This window comes from Podarcis melisellensis, assembly GCF_964234715.1.
Source record: "Podarcis melisellensis genome assembly, chromosome: 11".
In the NCBI taxonomy this organism is placed as follows: Eukaryota; Metazoa; Chordata; class Lepidosauria; order Squamata; family Lacertidae; genus Podarcis; species Podarcis melisellensis.
The window spans coordinates 48,358,406-48,379,337 of NC_138543.1; the positions used below are offsets into that span (position 1 = coordinate 48,358,406).

The 20,932-nt window shown below is 43.9% G+C and overlaps 1 protein-coding gene across 1 annotated transcript; it reads right to left on the minus strand.

Annotated features, from left to right (window-relative positions):
- Positions 1-428: 428 nt before the first annotated feature.
- LOC309379953 (O-acyltransferase like protein-like) lies at positions 429-19,553 on the minus strand (the record flags this gene model as incomplete). The annotated part of the gene is made up of 15 exons (XM_081929477.1): positions 429-2,082; positions 3,073-3,215; positions 3,750-3,933; positions 7,100-7,229; positions 7,745-7,858; positions 9,035-9,114; positions 9,224-9,389; positions 11,441-11,542; positions 12,920-13,022; positions 14,573-14,743; positions 15,475-15,701; positions 15,812-15,950; positions 17,534-17,612; positions 18,563-18,702; positions 19,472-19,553. 15 exons carry the CDS (start codon positions 19,551-19,553, stop codon positions 1,960-1,962), a joined length of 1,983 nt encoding a protein of 660 aa, XP_081785603.1. The 3' UTR covers positions 429-1,959.
- Positions 19,554-20,932: the final 1,379 nt, after the last annotated feature.

Genomic DNA, 20,932 nt, shown 5'->3' on the forward strand with positions numbered 1-20,932 from the left:
GATTCAGAAGCAATACAAAATACACAAGTGAGTGCGAAGATTAAATATTTTATTCTAAAACAGCAGGCAATGTATAGGATATCAAGCAAGCACTTCAATCTGCTACTTGGAAGCCCTCAAGAGGCGGCGAAGTGACTCCCACAGGCAGTGGCGTAGCGTGGGTTGTCAGCACCCAGGGCAAGGCAAGTAATTTGTGCCCCCTAACCCGTGGATTTGCGCCCCCTAACCCGTGGATTTGTGCCCCTAACCCTAACCCCCAGATGTTGCGCCTGGTGCGGCCGGGCCCCCCCTGCACCCCCCACGCTACGCCACTGCCCCCAGGTAGCCTCAGTTTGCACGGCCCTGTGGCCGATCAGTCCATGCACAAGCTTTCAAGAAGTTCTGCCCAAACCATCTGATTTTATAGATAGCCTGTGTGGTTTCGAAGAAGAAGAAGAAGAAGAAGAAGAAGAAGAAGAAGAAGAAGAAGAAGAAGAAGAAGAAGAAGAAGAAGAAGAGTAGTAGTTTGGATTTGATATCCCGCTTTATCACTACCCGAAGGAGTCTCAAAGCAGCTAACAATCTCCTTTCCCTTCCTCCCCCACAACAAACACTCTGTGAGGTGAGTGGGGCTGAGAGACTTCAAAGAAGTATGACTAGCCCAAGTTCACCCAGCAGCTGCATGTGGAAGAGCGGGGAAGCAAACCCGGTTCACCAGATCACGAGACTACCGCTCTTAACCACTACACCACACTGGCTCTCCAAGACTGGCTACGGGCAGATCATCCATTAGCCACCCCCTCCCAATGCCTCACTTTCTCAAAACAATGTCCAACATCAAAGAAGGTACCCAGCATTATCCTTCCCAACTGATTAAGGCAGCTGTGTGTGGGACTTCACCTCCTCCCAACGTTCTCAGGACATTAAAGACTGTTCTCACACCATCAAAGAACTTAACAAGAGCGAGGGAGTGGGAAGGAACAGAGGCAGGAAGGGTAACCGTGTCAGATCACTAACTCCTCCATACATTTTTGTCTTCCGGGTGCATTTCCCATACAGGGGAGGGCACTAAGACGCAAGCAGGTGGGGAGGTCACTGGAGGTGTGAATGACTTTCGGACTCTGAAAAGTTGGCATCACTGGATAGTGGTCGTTTGTTGAAATCAGTAAGCTAAATAGTTTTAATTGGATTTTGGATAAAATTAATTGTTACTGTTTTGAATTTTATTGTGTTATTATATTCCTTAGTGGGTCGTGCAAACTGCTGTTGTGAATACACTGGTACCTCGGGTTACATACGCTTCCGGTTACAGACTCTGCTAACCCAGAAATATTACCTTGGGTTTAAGAACTTTGCTTCAGGATGAGAACAGAAATCGTGCTCCGGCAGCGCGGCAGCAGCAGGAGGCCCCATTAGCTAAAGTGGTGCTTCAGACTAAGAACAGTTTAAGGTTAAGAACGGACCTCCGGAACGAATTAAGCACTTAACCCAAGGTACCACAATAATGCATTTTAGAGGACAGAGGGCACTGGGGGTGAGTTTATGGAGCCAAAGGGGCGGAGGCCCAAAAATGTTTAGGAACAACTGATTTCAGTGAATTTAAAATGCGGAACTGCATGGGCTCAGAGTATTTCTTTTCTTTTAACTAAGGTTGGTAAACCATTTCTTCACTGTAACAAAGCAGGAATGTAGAAGTAGTTGCAAAGCATGGAACAGCAGCAATGAAGAGAAGAGGGGTGTTAGCTGTGTGCTTCACAAATGGCCATCTAATGGGGAGGCCTGGCCAGACCATTAATTCCAGATTCTGAAATTTCTTAGCCACATCACTCCTGAAGAGCCTGGTTCAGATCTTCATCGTGCAAAAGTTCAGATCTTCATCACTATACAGTTCTTCTGGAGCACAGCAGAAGAGCCCCTCCTTCAAAGGGAAAGGGTATGGTGGGGAGGGTTAAAGACATCACACCTTTCCTGCTTCCTCCTTCACAGCTGAACCACTTGTCCTTGCACAGCCCGCCTTAACACTTGCAGAGGCATCTCAACCATCACCGTCAACGCCAGCCCAACCATGAATGTCATCAGGCAGTGTCCAAGGAACAGATAGAACTAAAAAGATAAGTGCAAACGGAAATAAGGGCAGATCTGTTAAGCATAATTGTTCAACTGCACACTGAAATGGAGAATGGCTGTATGCATATTGCTGAAAGGGTTTAACATTGGGACATGCCAGTACTGAAGCTCGCTGAGCTTTAACAGGTTGATAATTAATCAACTGGTGTTCTCTGCTAGCTCTCACGTGAGTGTTTAACCTTAGATAGGGCTGCGATACGTCCAGAATTCCCAAGACATATCCAGGATTCGTACTTCGGAAATTGGGTCCGGGAGGAATTTCCAAAAATTGATTAAATGTACGGGGAAACCCAGGCGTATGGCAACCCATGTCGGAAGTGTGGTTATTTTGATGACTTTCATAGAAAAATAGTTCACAAACCTTCAATTGTGGAGGTTTTTTTCCCAAAAAAAAAAGTCAATAAGTTTTGTTTCCAGATTTGAAATATGACAACTGAGCCTTAGATCATGTGATTAAGGTATTCAATTTTAAATCTCCATTTTGAAAAGGAGTTGCCTCTTAGTCTTTTGTTCCCAGGCACAAGCAGAGAAAGATGTGATAATGAAGCCTCACCAGGAGCTACATAGCCTTAGGCTGGAAGGCTAATGCAAGCTATGGGAGAGACAGAGCTTTGGTTTTTTTTCTCTGATCATAATACAGTTCTGCTGCCAAGTAATGTGCTCACCCCCCAAAAAAAAACCATACTAGGGTAAATGTGCATAAAAGTGTATATATTAGTGAAAATGACATACCAAAGTGTACTAGATTATGGAAAACGCTTTGAAAGAATGTGTGTGTTTGGCAAAACTTCACACAAAAATGTGAAATTTGCACTAAAAGGCTGACAAATTTTCAAGAGGAGTTTAAACACACACACACAAAATTCAAATTGCTGCAGAAATGCAAGGAATTGAATTGAAAATTTGGAAAATCGAGATCCTGAAGAGAACCAAAACTGACAGATCCATCTATCCTTAATCACTCACCATATTCATGTCCGAGTAGTGCATGGACGTTTCTTGAAGTCCATTATACAACAAAATCAACATTGGGTGGACCAAGTAACAGGCGTAGCTGATTTTGGCAACCACCGACCAGAAGCCCCATGAAAGCATCCAATTGATGAAACCTAAAAGGTAAAGATAAAGGTAAAGGTACCCCTGACCTTTAGGTCCAGTCACGGACGATTCTGGGGTTGCAGCGCTCATCTCACTCTATAGGCCGAGAGAGCCGGTGTTTGTCTGTAGACAGCTTCTGGGTCATGTGGCCAGCATGACTAAGCCGCTTCTGGTGAACCAGAGCAGCTCCCGGAAACGCCGTTTACCTTCCTGCTGGAGCGGTACCCATTTATCTACTTGTACTTTGACATGCTTTCAAACTGCTAGGTGGGCAGGAGCCTGGACCGAGCAACGGGAGCTCACACCGTCACAGGGATTCGAACCACCGACCTTCCGATCAGCAAGCCCTAGGCTCTGTGTTTTAGACCACAGCAAATAACAAACCTTTAAAGACCCAGTTGTGGTATAGTGGTTAGAGAATCGGATCAGGACCTGGGAGACCAAGGTTCTAATCCCCACTCCCGAGGCCCGATGAGGAGGCTCTGAGAGTCACATTTGCCCCACTGCCCGGGTGTGAGGTTCCCCACTCTTGCTCTGTAGAGTACCTCCATAGCCTTCCTCGCACGCAAAAATTATCCACCCCACAGCGATAGCCCACACCGTCCGGTGAGTAGCTTGGTAAATGGCTGTGGCAGGTGAGTAGTCGAGGGGGTCTTGTAACGCATAGGCCAAAGCAACTACCATAAACATGGAAAACATTGCAGAAAGCCATCCGATGGAAGCTTGCACCTGCGGAAACACAAGAAAGAGACGTTTGATTGCATCTTAGTTCATTAGGATAATTCCACCTGACTCTGGTCGTTTTGTCAGATCTGGGGAAAGCGACTTTGCTTCTCATTCAATGGAATTTTCAGGCCTTCTCTTCCTGTCTCTTCTGTCGTGGACAGACTTTGGTAACATCATCATCATCATCATCATCATCATCATCATCATCATCATTATTTCGTGCCCCCTCAGCTCAGTGCCCTGTGCGGGGCAATTGCATGCACTGCCCTAAATCCAGCGCTGCCTCTGTCAACTGTTAGACCAGAGGCAATTCCATCCAGCAGAGCTTTACTGCTTCTGAAGGCAAATGAGCATCATGGTCACCAATCCAATACGTTCAGGATTGGCCCTGTCCATAAGAAATCCAGTTGCAGCAGACTTAACTTAAACTTACAATAACTCACAATAAGTCTAAACACTATATACAGAACACCACACCAGAAGGAAAGGAGATAGAAAGAGAAAGTGAAACCCAGGCTCCTTCTGGCCCTAACCTTTATAGTCAGCATGACCTTGACAGAAGAGATAACCGAACCAAGTTTAAGCCAGCTGTACTCAGCTTCTCGGAAGGAATAACCCAAACATCATGAACCTTTTGCTTGTTTCTTTCACACAGAGAAGCTTCCAGAACCCTCTTGAATTAATTAGAATAGGAAAGATCTCTACACATCAGATCAATACTTTCTGCACTAAGAAATGCAAACTGACATGTTTAGATTACTCGGTTCAGTTACTCAGCTTTCAGGCACTTAATAATAAAATATACATATATTTAAGGCCCGCTGTCTTTAATGCATCATAACCAGTTAGAGTAATTGAACAAAATAAACCAACCAATGTAGAGGAGATTTGTAAAAAGTGTTTATTTTATTCCAAAAAACTGCAGATGAGAGATACTTCTCTCTCATAGGAGGGAATTCCTCTTCTAAAACGATGCTTACTATGATATATGCATGCATTACCCAAAATCAAAATAAATTTAGCTTCTCCCTTCATAAATAATAAATAATAAGAATTACTATTATCCCAGCCTCCCTCCCTAAGACAAGAAACAACAAAATTGCAAAGACAAAATTTTAACAACATCAACAACGTCTCGAAACAGTCACAAATCCTCACAATAGAGTAATTTCAAGGTTGTCAGAAACAGAATATTTCAGCCACTAAATACCTGGGTGAATAGGAAAACCAAGGACCCTCCCTGGGCCTTGCATAATAACCACAGGTTACAAATTTAGGTCTGGGGAAGTGGCATGCAGGACACAAAAGGGAGAGGAGACAAACACTTCTCACCCAGCAAGGTAGCTCCACTCAAAACTGGAATATGACATGGCTGTTTTAAAGACTGTGGGTCCCTCGTGTTTTTATGGTGTTCATTTTAACTACAAAGTCTTCCTTAGATGCTGCAACTGCATCTTGCTCTCCTCTCGAGGCTGCTGCTCCCCTTGCCAAAACCTTCCCCATTTATTGTGTACCACGAAACGCGCCAACTTCTCTCGTTGGCAGATCAAGGCTGATTCCCCAGGTTGCAGTGGAATCACTTCAAGGCAACACTCGCCCCAGTGGTAATATTTTGCACAGCACTTCCAGGTGGCTTGAATATTTGGAATCAAAGGGGCTCCCTCATTTGTCAGGCCAACAAGCAGTGCCCCAGGAACCCTTCATCAACGGCTCACAGCAGTAGAATGATGTTGCTTGTGCAAAATAGACTCGTCCCTTCTTGGTTTCATATATTGTAAAATTAATTCCTTGAGCATAGATCCATCAAGGCACAAGAAGGGAAATACCAGTCGGTCTGGAGGGACTCCAAGGTTTGTGGAAGTATACTTTTTTAAAAAGAAAAAACCTTCAATTTGTATGGCTGCCTGTGAAGGCAGGGAACCAAAGACAGGGAACAAAATACGAACCAACTCTTGGGAGAGGATACAACATTGGGGAGAGGAGGAATGGCGTATCTTGGAAGAGAGCATGATTGGCTACTGGAACCCTGAACAGGAGCACTCAGCACTGCAGCATTTTTGTTGCAGTTCCTGCTTGTTTTTATTTTTTTTATTCCTCATACTGGAAGGAGCCTCCATTATGGGGATCAAGCCTTAGTGATACCTTTCTGCCTTCTAAAAGAAAAGTATGGATAGTATGATGCACACAGCACATCATCCAATTGCATTACAGTGGATGGCATTATCCCCCAGCTGTTGGCCCTGTAAATCTGCCAGTAAGGAGGTTTAGATTGGCTCTTCCAAAGCCCAGAGGATACAAAATCTTTCAGAGCCTTATGAACTACCCTCAGAGCACAAGGGATACCTTAATAACAGTGCATCTAACGTACGAGGAAGATCTTCCAGAGAAATATCCTTTTAAGACCAATGAACTTTAGAAGGAAAAGGGGATACGAGAAAGCAGAAGAAAGAAAGAAAGAAAGAAAGAAAGAAAGAAAGAAAGAAAGAAAGAAAGAAAGAAAGAAAGAAAGAAAGAAAGAAAGAAAGAAAATCACACATCGCCACCATCAACTCTGAGTGGAACCTTGGCATTTCAGAGCATGCACAGAATTCCTTGTAGGACAAGATAGTTTGAGAGGGTATTAGTCTATTGCAGAGCATCTTTGGTCCCCCAATACACATGGTTCCAAAGGAAAGGAAAGATTGGGGTGATACCCCACATATTTGGGCAGATCTGAGACCAACCGAAGCCAGTCTCCCTTCTCAGATGGAGTGGAGTTCGAGCCAATAGTGAAAGAAGCTCCATCTCCGACCTAAATAGTTGAGACAGCCAATCAGAAATTGCTCAGGGGGATGGTCCCACCTTCCTAATGGGTTTTGACAAAAGAGCTAGCCGGTTCAGACCAGCTGGTTGTTGTAAATTAAAAAGGATGGGTGGCTGGGTGGCTGGGTTTTAAACTTGGGGAAAGGATCAGAAATAAAACAACAACAAATGCATTCTCAGGAGGGATGCAGAGTTCCAGATATTCTGAAAAGCATTGTTGGTCATATTGGAACACAACACAAACCTCACCAAGCCTGTCCCAGATTTCTTTGGAGGGCGTCACCACAGTTAAAATGGTTTAAAATCAATACACATTTTGTTGTGCAGGTAGGTTCCCAAATATTTGTTAAACACGCCCTCCATTTACCTTGCTCCTTAGGACTGGGGTTTGCTGCTGGTTCATGTACAACCCAAGAAGAATGCCAACTAGAAATGGACCATATCGGCAATAAGGTTTTGAGTAATACTCTGCGAAATACATCACAGTGGCCGTTTTCCTGCAAGCAAACGGATTATAAAAAGATTATACAGAAGGCTTGAAAGGAGAGAAAGAGCATTAACTGATAACTATTCCTAACTAAAAACATTTGGCAAATGACTCCGACGGAACGATTCTCCTGAGGTAAAATATATGAGAACCAAGTCTGAATGTTGCTGCTGTTAACAAACGTGGCATAACCCAAGTCTTCTGCTCTGAAAGGAAGTGTGATAGCACCACCTGTTTATTTGCTTCTCAAAATTCACAGGTTTTGCCTTTTTTTAAAATCGGTTGGGATAAAAACACATTAGGCAGATGAAGTGAGTCAGTCACATGAAATCTCCATTAAGGGCAATTTTCTTCTCAGGGTGCCATTCTAACTTCTGTTTCCAAAAATTCAAGAACCTCCGACATACCCCATAGCATGCAGAGAGTTACTTTCTCTTGATTAATTAGATTCCTGTCTGCGCTTTGGATCTCTCCCAGCATATTATTGTGACCTATTATTGAAGGGGGAAGTTTCCAGAACCTTACCTCATATCACGAGGATTTGCAACAGGAAGCCTGTAGAACGATGACAGCAGGGCTGTCACTGTAAAACTCGTCAGGAACAGCAAAGTCCCCAAAATTATAATTCCTTGCTTGCTCCTGCCAAAACAATAGAAATATAAGCAAAAATAGAAATATAAGCAACAGATGGGGCCTTGGGGGGGGACTTTACATTATTCATTTAAATGATAAAACACTTAATAACAAAAATCTCTAACCTTTATATTCAAAGGGTTGCTTGAGAGGGCATGTATTTCCCTGTTATAACTGAAGTAATAGTAGTTTTCCAAGGGGAAGCAGATTAATTGACACTCTAATTACCCACAGGCATGCATTCAGCTTGGAAGAAACAAAGCAACAGACCAAATGGGTTCCATTTGGTACAGTTTTCTCATGTTCTAAAACAAATTCACAGAGATACGGATGCTAAAATATAAGGTAAAGGACCCCTGGATGGTTAAGTCCAGTCAAAGGCGACGATGGGGTTGCGGTGCGCATCTTGCTTTCAGGCTGAGGGAGCTGGCGTTTGCCCATAGACAGCTTTCTGGGTCATGTGGCCAGCAGGACTAAACCACTTCTGGCGCAACAGAACACCGTGACAGAAACCAGAGTACACAGAAACGCTGTTTACCTTCCTGCTTCAGCGGGACCTATTTATCTACTTGCACTGGCATGCTTTCGAACTGCTAGGTTGGCAGGAGATGGAACAGAGCAACGGGAGCTCACCCCATCGCGGGGATTCGAACCACCAACCTTCTGATCGGCAAGCCCAAGAGGCTCAGATGAGCAGGACTCTGATCCGTGCCTCCCATGTGGGGTGGAGGGGTCTTAGATCCCTCTGGCGGCAGCAACAGCAGAAGGCTAGGCAGGCTTTTCTGGAAACTGCCATTCTTCCTTGCCCCACACCCTGTTTTAAATGTGCTATTTATATTTGACTTCACCTAGCAATGGTGTTTTTTTCTTTGAATTTTTTGTTTGTTAACTTTTTGTTAAATATGTATTCTGTAGTTGACTTCCTTTGCAATGTTTTATTTTGAAATCTTTAAGATAATATCTTAGTTTTCTGTTAATTATGTTGCTTTGACTGTATACTCTACATTTGACTATCTTCAGAAATGTTTGATTCTGGATTGTTTTGTTGATGTTTTAATATGCTGCAAACCGCTTTGAGGGTTTTTCCTTGAAAATACAAAGCGGTATAGAAATGAAATAAATCAAATAAATAAATTACGAGGAAACCTCATGGTGGATGTTCATTGCCGAAGAAATACTCACCTCATGGAAATATAGACCAGCAGAGGTGTTGTGAAATAAAACTGGAAATCATTTGCAAGATACCACGTCCATCCGTTACACTGAAAACGGGGTGGGAATGGGAAGACAAATGCATACTTTTAATATATATTATTTAAAATATATATTATGATACAATGCCCCAATAAATAGTCCATCGTACAGACTTACTGACTCTTGCCCAGCGATAAAGTTGTTGATCAGCAGTAGGTTGGCCCACCACGTTCTTCTACAGTTATCAACCTCGAGTTTCGAGAGCTCCCAAAATGTCCCCCAAGGAGCGACAGAGTAGACACCGATTAAAAGGCACAAGGAATATATATGGAGCAGCTGAAGCCTACAAACACAAGAGCAGAAGTGGTCGGGTTGCATGCAGGCACACAATTTTCAGCACGTTGTTAAACAAATTCAAACCTGATTGCATTTGCAAAGCAGACTCTCTTCCCTTAAACTTCATCCCTGCATTCCTTTGCAAGCCCAGCTCAATAGCAAACGGGAGTAATTCTCAAACTTAATCCGTTCCGGAAGTCCGTTCCAAAACCAAAGCGTTCCAAAACCAAGGCACACTTTCCCATAGAAAATAATGCAAAATGGATTAATCAGTTCCAGACTTTTAAAAACAACCCCCAAAACAGCACTTTAATATGATTTTTACTATCAAAAGAGACAATTGATCCAGAAAATGAAAGCAATAAACAATGTACTGCAGTCACAGAATCAGTCAATCAGTAGCTGAACTGGGTTCCACACAGCCACAAAAACAAAACAAAAAAAGCTGCAAAAACAGAAAGGCACAATAAATAGTAAAAACAGACAGACCTCAGTGTAACACTCAAAATGGAGCACGTTCAGCTTTTGAAAAAAGTTCCCAAACTGGAACACTTACTTCCGAGTTTGCAGTGTTTGGGTTTCAAGTTGTTTTGAGTACCAAGGCGTTTGAGAACCAAGGCATCACTGGATGTCTCTTTTTTAAAAGGAAGGAAGGAAGGAAGGAAGGAAGGAAGGAAGGAAGGAAGGAAGGAAGGAAGGAAGGAAGGAAGGAAGGAAGGAAGGATCTTTCTTGCATTTAGACTTCCTGGGAATCAGAATCATATAATTGTAGAGTTGGAAGGGACCGTGAGTGTCATCTAGTCCAGCCCCCTGCAATGCAGGAATCTTTTTGCCCAACATGGAACTTGAACCCCAAACCCTGAGATTAGGAGTCTCATGCTCTACTGACTGAGCTATGCCAGGCCTAGTGAAAAAAAGTACTTTGCAGCCGAACCGTTCCATTTAAACCATTAATCTAGCTTCCCTTCTCAGGCGAATGTTACGTTGCTGATGGAAAATTCAATGTTTTTTAAGTTCAATGTTTAAGACACAGTTATCCAACGCCATGCCTTCCACTAGAATTGCAACTTCCATCACCCCCAACCATTGGCTGATGGGAGTTCTGGCCCAACAATATCTGCAGGGTGCCACGTGTACTATCTTTGGACAACGGTAGAGGCTTCAGGCCCAGGCGCCAAATGCCTACCAGATCTCTCTATATGGCCGTTGAGTCTCTTCCTCTCTTCCCAGGACTGGCTCATTTACCAGCCCTACTCAATTTGCCTAGTTAGAATGTGTCCTTAAACTGTGATTAAGCCTGTTGTGTGCCATGATGGAGAGTTGCATGCATGTATGTGCGTGGCCTCGGTCCAGTATATCTGAAGGAGCGTCTCCACCCTCATCATTCTGCCCGGACACTGAGGTCCAGCGCCGAGGGCCTTCTGGCGGATCCCTCACTGCAAGAAGCCAAGTTACAGGGAACCAGGCAGAGGGCCTTCTCAGTAGTGGCGCCCGCCCTGTGGAACACCCTCCCACCAGATGTCAAAGAGAACAACAACTACCAGAATTTTAGAAGACATCTGAAGGTAGCCCTGTTTAGGGAAGCTTTTAATGTTTGGTGCATTACTGTATTTTAATATTTTGTTGGAAGCCGCCCAGAGTGGCTGGGGAAGCCGCCCAGAGTGGCTGGGGAAGCCCAGCCAGATGGGCGGGGTATAAATAATAAATAATAAATTATTATTATTATTATTATTATTATTATTATTATTATTATTATTATTATTAAACTGACTTCTGCATAGCTGGAATGTATTATACTGCACAAAGGAAAGTGTCACACTCATTGCTGCACCCATATTTGCCTCTGGCTCCACCCTGTGACCCTTGGAAATGGGGCTCTCAGGATGAAGAATGTTCCCCACCACTGGCCCAGGCTATTAATATGCTAATATACCCACAACTCCCTCAAACTCTTAAACAGCGGAGGCAAATATCACCTCAGGTACCAGCATGGCTAATGACAAATGACTTTCTTCATGCCCATTTTGCTAAATGGATCAAACCCTCACAAACGGTTACCGGAAAAATCGGCGCCACAGGTACTTTACTGTGAGGCGAAAGGTGATCCGTTTTTCAGAGAGATTCAACATGTTCAAAAAGGACTGGCAGCTCAAAAAGCCACTGAGGAGAAAAAGAACTGAGGTTTAATTGCCTGTTCTAAAATGCCTGTCCTTCAGTTTCCTTTCCAAACAGAGGTATTCAAAGTGACGAAAAGAAACAAGCCCCCCCAAAATTAAAAATAAACTCAAATGCAATAATACAGGAAAACACACAGCGTTACAATGTTGTAATACCCAAAACTAAATAGCCAGAATGAAGAAAATGAAGTAGAATGAAGTAGACATCACAATGTAATAAGCAACTGACTCAAAATCCTGTTGAAAAATATATGTCCTCAGACATCATGAAACAGACAAGGAGGGGGTGCAGTTTGTGTGATCACAGCAGTCGGTGGTGAAGGTGCCAGTTCAAACAACCAGGGATCCCACGCAATCCTGGCTGTCTGAGCTCACCAGCAGTCCCATGTGATCCCTATGGAAGGGATCCCATAGGGGCAAGGTGTGAACCCATGGGGCAAGGTGAGGCAGTTGCCTCAGGGCAGCAGGTTCTGGATAGATGGGTAGCAGATCTGGCCTCCCTCCATGGAGTCTGCCCTCGGCTTGTTGGCCTCTGTTGCCACCATGCACCTTCTCCCCCAGGGGCGGGCGGGTCAAGTAGGTGAGCAGCAGAGGCAGGCAGCATGGACTACCAGCAGGATCTATTGTCCTACAGATCCTGCATGAATAAAACACCTGTTGCTGTCCAATGCTTCTTCAAATAACTACCAGGGAATAATTCTCATGTTCCACCTTTATAGACTTTGCAAGGTTCACTACCATGAGATGTTAGATGGTTATTTTTTTATTTAAAAATAATAATAGAGGGAGAAAAACGTCTAATAACATCTGACTTAAAGGTAAAGGTAAAGGTACCCCTGACCGTTAGGTCCAGTTGCGGATGACTCTGGGGTTGCGGCGCTCATCTCGCTCTATAGGCCAAGAGAGCCAGTGTTTCTCTGCAGACAGCTTCTGGGTCATGTGGCCACAGTGGCGTAGCGTGGGTTGTCAGCACCCGGGGCAAGGTAAGTAATTTGCGCCCCCTAACCCGTGGATTTGCGCCCCCTAACCCGTGGATTTGCGCCCCCTAACCCCCAGATGTTGCGCCTGGTGCGGCCGGGCCCCCCCTGCACCCCCCACGCTACGCCACTGTGTGGCCAGCATGACTAAGCCACTTCTGGTGAACCAGAGCAGCGCACAGAAACACCGTTTACCTTCCCGCTGGAGCAGTACCTATTTATCTACTTGCACTTGACATGCATTCAAACTGCTTGGTGGGCAGGAGCTGGGACCGAACAATGGGAGGTCACCCTGTTGTGAACTGCTGGCTTTCTGATCGGCAAGCCCTAGGCTCTGTGGTTTAGACCACAGCGCCACCCGCATCCCCTAACATCTGACTTACCTGATGAGAAAAAATGTGTCAACGCCTAAATAAAATGGTCCACTTAGAGAAAATACGTAAACAGGGCTTTTAAGCACTTTAGCTTCCCATTCCAACTCATTATCTGTGGTAACATATAAGGAAGAGAGAGAGAGAGAGAGAGAGAGAGAGAGAGAGAGAGAGAGAAACAGTCAGGAGAAATTTGGAAATCTACTTAACTCAAGCATATCTCTGCAAACGAAGAGAAACATGTAACAAATCAGGTCCAATTGTGTCTATGTTTTTTTTAAAACATAAGTTCCCTTCCTCTCACTTAATACCTTTCCAAAGCAGTTTACAAATATTAGGAGTTCAAATAATGAGTCTTTGAATGTTCAGGCTATGGCATTCATACAGTACTTTATGTTAGGCTAGACTTTGCAAATAAAGTGTCCTACTGACGTTTTCATGTCTCTTGGAAGCTTACAGGAACTATTTGTTAGACAGAGGATGTTTTGAAATGTTAGAAGTGCTGCTCCTCTCCAGCTAAAAGGGATGAGTGTGTGTGCCTGTCTGGAAGATTGAAATATTGGATTGAAATTGGGGCAACCCAGGAAACAATCACACAACCTCCTGTGCCCATTCAAAGGCGAGGAAGAAACGAAACAAAACACACTGTAGTGTGATTGTCCTCCTTGAAGACTGAGGTGCTGGAATGAAAATTGGCATGTGTCTGGTGTCACTAGATGGAACTAGATTTAGTTATATCTGGGACACTGAGTCAGCAGTGTCCTGTTGTTGGTTTGTTCTTGTTCAAGATAGACAATGAAGTTCTTGTCAAAGTTCTTAACTGCTGTGCCCTTAATCCTTCTTTTACAGAATGTATGTTGAGGAAACCCTTCCAAATTTTATTGATTTACAACATTTATATCTCACATTTCCAAAATGTCCAAGGCAGCCAAGAAAGACAAAGAAACACACTATATCTCAGAGGTGAGGAGAACTCACGGCCTTCTAGATATTGTTGTACTCCAGTTCCCATCAGCCCTGGCTAACAGCTTCAGTGGATGGGGATTATGGGAGTTGGAGTTCAGCAACATCTGGAGAGCCACAGGTTCCCTGCCTCTGAAATTACACACACACACACACACACACACACACACACACACACACACACACACACACATGGAGGGAGAGAAACACACAGAGAGAAATAGAGGAAAGCTGTGAAATCCTATCAACCAAAGTTCAGAAGCAAACAGGTCTTCCAGAGTGTGGAGGAAGAACATCAGATTCTTCTCTCTGAAGCAGAGAATCACAAAGTTTTGGTTTGGTCACTGAAAAGGTCCTTTCCAGTTCAAACAGCAGTTCAGCCTCTCTATAATCATTCTTAAAGAACCCAAGAAAGATGTGAAATGCACTGAATGAGATATATCAAGTGAGGACTCTTGTTGTTCTTTACAACTCTCTATTGAACAAATCTCATTGCCTCTACATAACTGATCGCCCTGTCAAAAAAAGAGAAAAAAACCCCAGGCCAGGGCTGTTTAGCAGCAAGTCACAGCCCATGAACCACAATCCCGAGTGTCAAATATGGAATAAAACAGCAGTTGAAATAAGTAGTGAGTTCATTTAGAGAACACTGTGTTTCCTTTAAAACAGGAATATATCTGCCTTTGTAGCTTCAGCTCCTACCTAAATTCTGCCATGCTGTCATTTGACTTGTATGCCCAGAAATTACCCACAAGAGACTCAGCGCTCTGATACCATTTAAAGCCAAGGAGACTTCTTTACAGGGTTTCATCAGCCAAATGGTTGGGAGATGGTTTTGCAAGGAAAAACACTTCAGAACGCAGTCCAAGGTACCTAAGAATATTAAAGCAGCAGAAATTAATTCATTATACCATGTAGATTATACGTGTTCTGCCAGGTAGAGTGAAGAAATAGTCCTTTTTCAAAAGCAGGTACGCACTTAACTCCGTGGGGCTTACTTCTGAGTAGACATGCATGGGATTGTATTTTAAGATTGGCAGATGATGGGGGATAATTAATGGACAAACAGCTTCCAAAACAAACAACAGTGCTTTTCTTCCAGCTTCATAGGCTGCAGTTGGAGTCACATCCATTTGCAAAGGGAAAGCCTGTGCAAAGATTATTGCTAGCCCCACAGGACTTCCCTCTTCTCTGCTCCGGAGGGTCGGGGGGAGAAACTCAGAACAGATTTGAGGGGGGTGCGAGCGGAGGAGAGATGGAGATGGTTCCTTGGTGCTACACGGAATACAACTCAATACCTTTCAGAATTTGTTCTGTATAGATTGCCACATGACACAGAATTTTTAATCCTCCTAAAATTATCCTGATCCTGAACTCAAATGAACCCTGTGGGAGTTGAAGATTTCAGGGCTGGCTTTCTCCCACCTCCTTGTCCTCTATTCCCTCTGTTGCCTTTCCTACTATCTCAAAATAGATTGTAATCTCCTCGGGACAGAGACCTGTCCTCCCCACACCCCGCACTCTGTGATGCTACCAGCTCACAGTAGGTGCCATAAAAATAATTACTGTACCAACATCACCATTAATAATAATGCAATCCCTACTTTGCTTTGAACCATCAAATGCGGCCAATGCTGCTGATGCAGGTTCATGACTATGTTTCCTCTCTGTTTTTGATTCACTTGCATCTCTTGCAACGAAAGATGTGCTCCCGTAATTTGCAGGAGGCAAACCGTCCGACGGCAATTCATTGCGCTTAGCCTTCTCCCATACATCAGCGGTGTAAATGGTTCCGATGATTGGCAAGATGATGAAGGAAACGCTAACAAACCTGGAAGGGAAATAGAAGTTCATTACTGCAGAGTGACTCTCGCTCCTGAGAGGCACGGTCTTCAGGGTCAGTTTCACGGCTGGGCTGAGACGTCCGCGGTCAGTACTTACAAACAAACCGCTACAAACACATCAATAGGGAAAAGGTTCTTAGCGCATCTGGCCACCGTCGGGAACGAGGCCGTTGAATTCACAGCGAACAGAGACGGAAAAGGCAATAGGAAAGAGATGGTCTTGAATTTAAATACACCTGTCAAAGGAAGAATAAGTTAATAATTTCACGGTCAGGACAATGGAGCCTTTTGTGATCACAATTTTTACCAGCTTGTTCAACGGAGTAAATGGAAACATTTGCTCTTTTAAGTCCCATAAAGAGTTTCTATTCGGCACAAAGGTTTTAATGCACATTTCCCAAAAAATTATAAACTTCTAGTGGCCTTAGGAAATGAATCTCTCACATGAATTCCCTTGGTTGTTTCACCTTCCTTGCAGAAATATGGAAGAAAAGGAGTTGGTATAAGCCCATGAGAGGTCAGTTTAAGGGCCAAATTGCAGTGACCTAGGTCTTAGAACCTGAGGTCTGCTAAATGTTGTTGGACCCAGCCAGCACGGCCAAGGGTCAGGGATGATGGGATATGGAGTTCTTCAGCTGTTGGAGGGTGACAGGATGGGGGAGGCTAGCATACAGCGCAATCAGAAAAATAAAAGTTTCCATTCTCCCTTTCAAAAGTACTTATAATGTTGTTTTTCCTGTTCTTTTCAAAGAACAAAGAGGCCAATGAAAAATGAGAAGGAAGAAAAATAGGAGTAACGACTTAAGCACATTGCAGGATTCCCCAAAAATAGACCAGAGGCAATTGTATTTCATCCAGCAGAGCCTTACTGCTTTTTAATGGGGGGACACAGGGGTACTCGTACCCCTAAACATTTTGTGAAGAACTTATAATAAGACTAAACTTTAACATTAAGCATACAGAACACCACACCAGAAGAAAGAGATAGAAAGAGAAAGTAAACCCAGGCTCCTTCTGGACTATTAATATAGTCAGCATGACCCTGACAGAAGAGATAATAGAACCAGTTTAAACCACCTGTACTCGGCTTCTCGGAAGGAATAACCCAAACACCAGAAACCTTCTGCTTGTTTCTTTCACATAGAAATAAACCTTCCAGAACCCTCTTGAACTAAGCAGAACAGGAAAGATCTCTACACATCTGATCAATACTTTCTGTACTAAGAAATGAAAACTGACAGTTATCTGTGGAAATGGGGTGTTATTTATTTTTAGATAGTAAGCAAGGGAGCTTTGAGGGAGAGCAAAAGTAGATCCATCTAGGTACACACTTTAGCCTGTTTGTAATGTCATGTTAAACCACAAACAAGGTTTGACTATGGTTTATGAACATCATGCTGGTGCACGAAGTCTGCACTATTCTGCTTCGGGTTGCGCTAGGAGCAACAAACCATAACCCTCGGCTTGCCAAGTCATCTGAATGCAGACCCGTGGTTTATTTCTCTCCAAACTTATATGTTTAATTACCAGATGCATGTACTGACATTAATGTTTCTGTGTTGTGAATGGATGGTGGCTCATGGTTACTATTAGTATTCTCCATATATTATTTCCTTTTCTTTATTTTCTTTAATAATCCCCCCCTTTGTTTTCTTTGTTTAATCTGCAAATAATAAAACTCATGTTAAAAAGCATGAGTGGCGGTTTACACACGGTGTGTGAACTCAAGACACGTTTCATAAATCCACACACATTGGCTCTTCAGTTTCACCTACAAGATGTTATACAGCAACAAGCAACAAAATCACAGTCAATTTACCTAGCATGGCCAGTGCCGTAATTTCTTCTTCGTGGCAGGAACTGGGGGCACATAATCCATTGTAGTAATCGATTCTGTCCTAAGAAGTAGAATGCTTTTCAGTTCTCTTGTTGCAATAGGTTTAAGAGAAAATAGAGATACTGGCAAAAGTAGACAAATAGAGTAGATACCCAAGATGCACTGATTTCAAGGGCATTCTGGCAAAACTTGAAAAATACTGAGATTCTGCACATCAGCGGGACAAGAAGATTCCCCAGAGGCCAGGCTGTCATGCAGCCGGGGACAGTTACGGATCTGCTCTGGGGTTTAAAAGTACAGCCCAAGACATTTTGCTGCCTGTGGTGCAATAAGAAATGGTGCCCCTTGCCCACTCCCTGCCAGTAAAAATGCAACCCCAGTAAATTAAAAAACTAACAATTCGCTGCTCTTCCCTGACACTCAAAATGAACTGTCTGAAGGGGCTGAAGTCAAAGTAGGAAAGCCTGCTAAAAATCCTTCTTTCTGTATAATTATTAAAAGTTACAGGACTTGCCAGTTAGGTATGAATTCCATTTGTATCCTGAGCTTTTTATCCTCAGAATAAACCTGTAGCCTAGAAGGTAGTGCTTTGCTCACGTATGGGAAGGCATTTGAGACCAGGTATTTAAGATTTTAATTTAGCAGAGCTCTAACAAACGGCAGAGATAATGACTGCTGTTAACTTCCTTAATTTATTTTAGGATTCCTGCCTAATTTTGGATTATACCCTCTCCCCTAGAAGTCCCCCTATTTCATTCCACATTAGTCAGCGTGTGCCCCAACCTTCCAGAGCAGTTTTTAAGGAGTACAGGGTGCGGAGAGGAGGAGACAGGACACTTTCCACCTATGAAATTCCTTAAGGTAACTTATCCTCACCTTAGAATATTACCTCTGTCTTCACCAATTTTACCTCTGTCTTCACATGGAGTCTCTCTCTTTTTTTTGCTGAAGAACCTTTGGGAGTTGCCCTTCCAACACAGTCATTCAGCCAACCCAAAGTAGGTCACACACCTGCTGTACTTGGAGTTTGCAGTACTGCCCTCGGAATCTTCCGGAAGGTGCCTCAGCAGAAATGCATTCAGTGTAAGATCCCAGTCTGTCCACATTCCCACCAAGGACATTGCTGCCAGGTTTCCCAACAGAATCGTACACTGTGAAATCAAAGCAAGGATGCTGGGCAAACTACACATGGTCCACCCATAAACTGACCAAAGGAAGGATGCAATGAAAGGAAGGGGACCAGAGGCATTTTGGGGGAAATGAGAAGGTTCAGCTGCCTGCACCCACCGCTACTCTGCCAAATGCTTTGGTTGGAATGGTCCTAGGTAAAGGTAAAGGGACCCCTGACCATTAGGTCCAGTCATGGCTGACTCTGGGGTTGTGGCGCTCATCTCGCTTTACTGGCCGAGGGAGCCGGCGTACAGCTTCCGGATCATGTGGCCAGCATGACTAAGCTGCTTCTGGCGAACCAGAGCAGCGCACAGAAACGCCGTGTACCTTCCCGCCAGAGCGGTACCTATTTATCTACTTGCACTTTGACGTGCTTTCGGACTGCTAGGTTGGCAGGAGCAGGGACCGAGCAATGGGAGCTCACCCCGTCGTGGGGATTCGAACCGCCAACCTTCTGATTGGCAAGTCCCAGGCTCTATGGTTTAACCCACAGCGCCACCCGGTCCTACTTTTTACTAATTTGGTTATTTATACTTGCATTCTGATACCCTAGGACATGGTAGTTAAGGATGGGTTCCCCAAAGCTGGCATTAGCCTGGGGATGTAGCAAAGGGTCCTGATCTCTTACATCTGCCTTAGAGAAGAAGTTATGCCTCTCCCTGAATACACAGAGAGATAGAGACAACCACTGATATTCAGCCTAGTTAATAGTTGTGTAGGAAAATGCATCACCTGGGTGATTATTCTTACCCAACTGCAATGAAAAAGTAACGGCAGTGAAATTCTTCCATCCGGCAAAGAGATGGAGAATTCTGGTGGTCATTAAGACCATGATGGCCACAAACACACCAACTTCCAAAAGGTGTCAGTCTACCTAAAATGACATTATTGGTGACTGGCAGGACACAGTCTGTTGTCAGACAAGTCCCACCCGGGTCCAAACCCCTTAAAAATGGACTGCGGCCAAATGGTCCCTGTCCCACAAATCCCATCCAATGACTGCTACACATGAGTAGACCAGAAGCCTGTGTGTAAGCAGGTGTATTCGGATAGACTTAAACGGAAAGGTTCCTTGAAGCAATATTCTGCCTCTTCTGCTTGTCTTCTTCCTTACTTTTTTATTAATAATAAACTTCATAAAATTTGGCTGGTGCAGTCTTGAGCGCCTTTTTTGCAGAGCCTCAGGGTTAGTCTAACCCCCCATGCACCTAGCCCATCGGTCCAGGCTACATTTTTGTATGAGAGGGAGTTGGTTTCTGGAGAGTGACGGATGAGCCGGATGCTATATCTGTTTCCCTTTTAAGAATTTGCCTTGGAACCCAGAAAGCATTCTTGCCTGGGCCAAAGTGTTCCTAAGGGGGGTGAGATGGTAGCTTACTTGTGGAATTCAGCCGGAAGATTGGAGGACAAAACAAAAATTACCGTAGTTTTCGCTCTATAAGACGCACCAGATCACAAGACGCACCTAGTTTTTGAAGGAGGAAAACAAGAAAAAAAATATTCTGAATCTCAGAAGCCAGAACAGCAAGAGGGATCGCTGCGCAGTGAAAGCAGCGATCCCTCTTCCTGTTCTGGCTTCTGGGATAACTGCGCAGCCTGCATTCACTCCATAAGACGCACACACATTTTCCCTTACCTTTTAGGAGGGAAAAAGTGAGTCTTATAGAACAAAAAATACGGTAGTTGGTTCTGCCTGTCATTGGCTCTGGGTACAATTACTGTTGGTCTTCCTGATGTTCACTCTAACCTTTCCAATGGACAACAACCACCTCAGCTAATATCCTGATTGCCGCTTTAATTATACGTATTTGAAATACTTTTTAAAGCCACACCAAGAATCCCAGTTAGCAGGTGTGGAGATACATATTTCAAATAAATTAACAGGCCAAGAAAACTCAAGCAAGCACACTTTTAAAATATTCTACTTACTCTTTACAGCGTAAGCTTTGGGTTCTTCAGCATTCAGGTCAGAAAGGAATTCTGCGACGTCTTCCCAACATCCAAGAGTTATATTTATTGCAACAGAAGCCAAGGGCAGTAAAAGAAGCAGGAGGAGTTTGAACCCAGAAGCCATTTCTACACCTCATTTACCTCTAGACTTCTCCCTTTAGGCCTGGTGGTATATATAAGGGCCTCAAGCCAGTTGCCTTAGGTGAGAAGACAAGGCAACCGCGTCTTAATTGAAAAAGGATCACTTCGCCTTGCAAAACA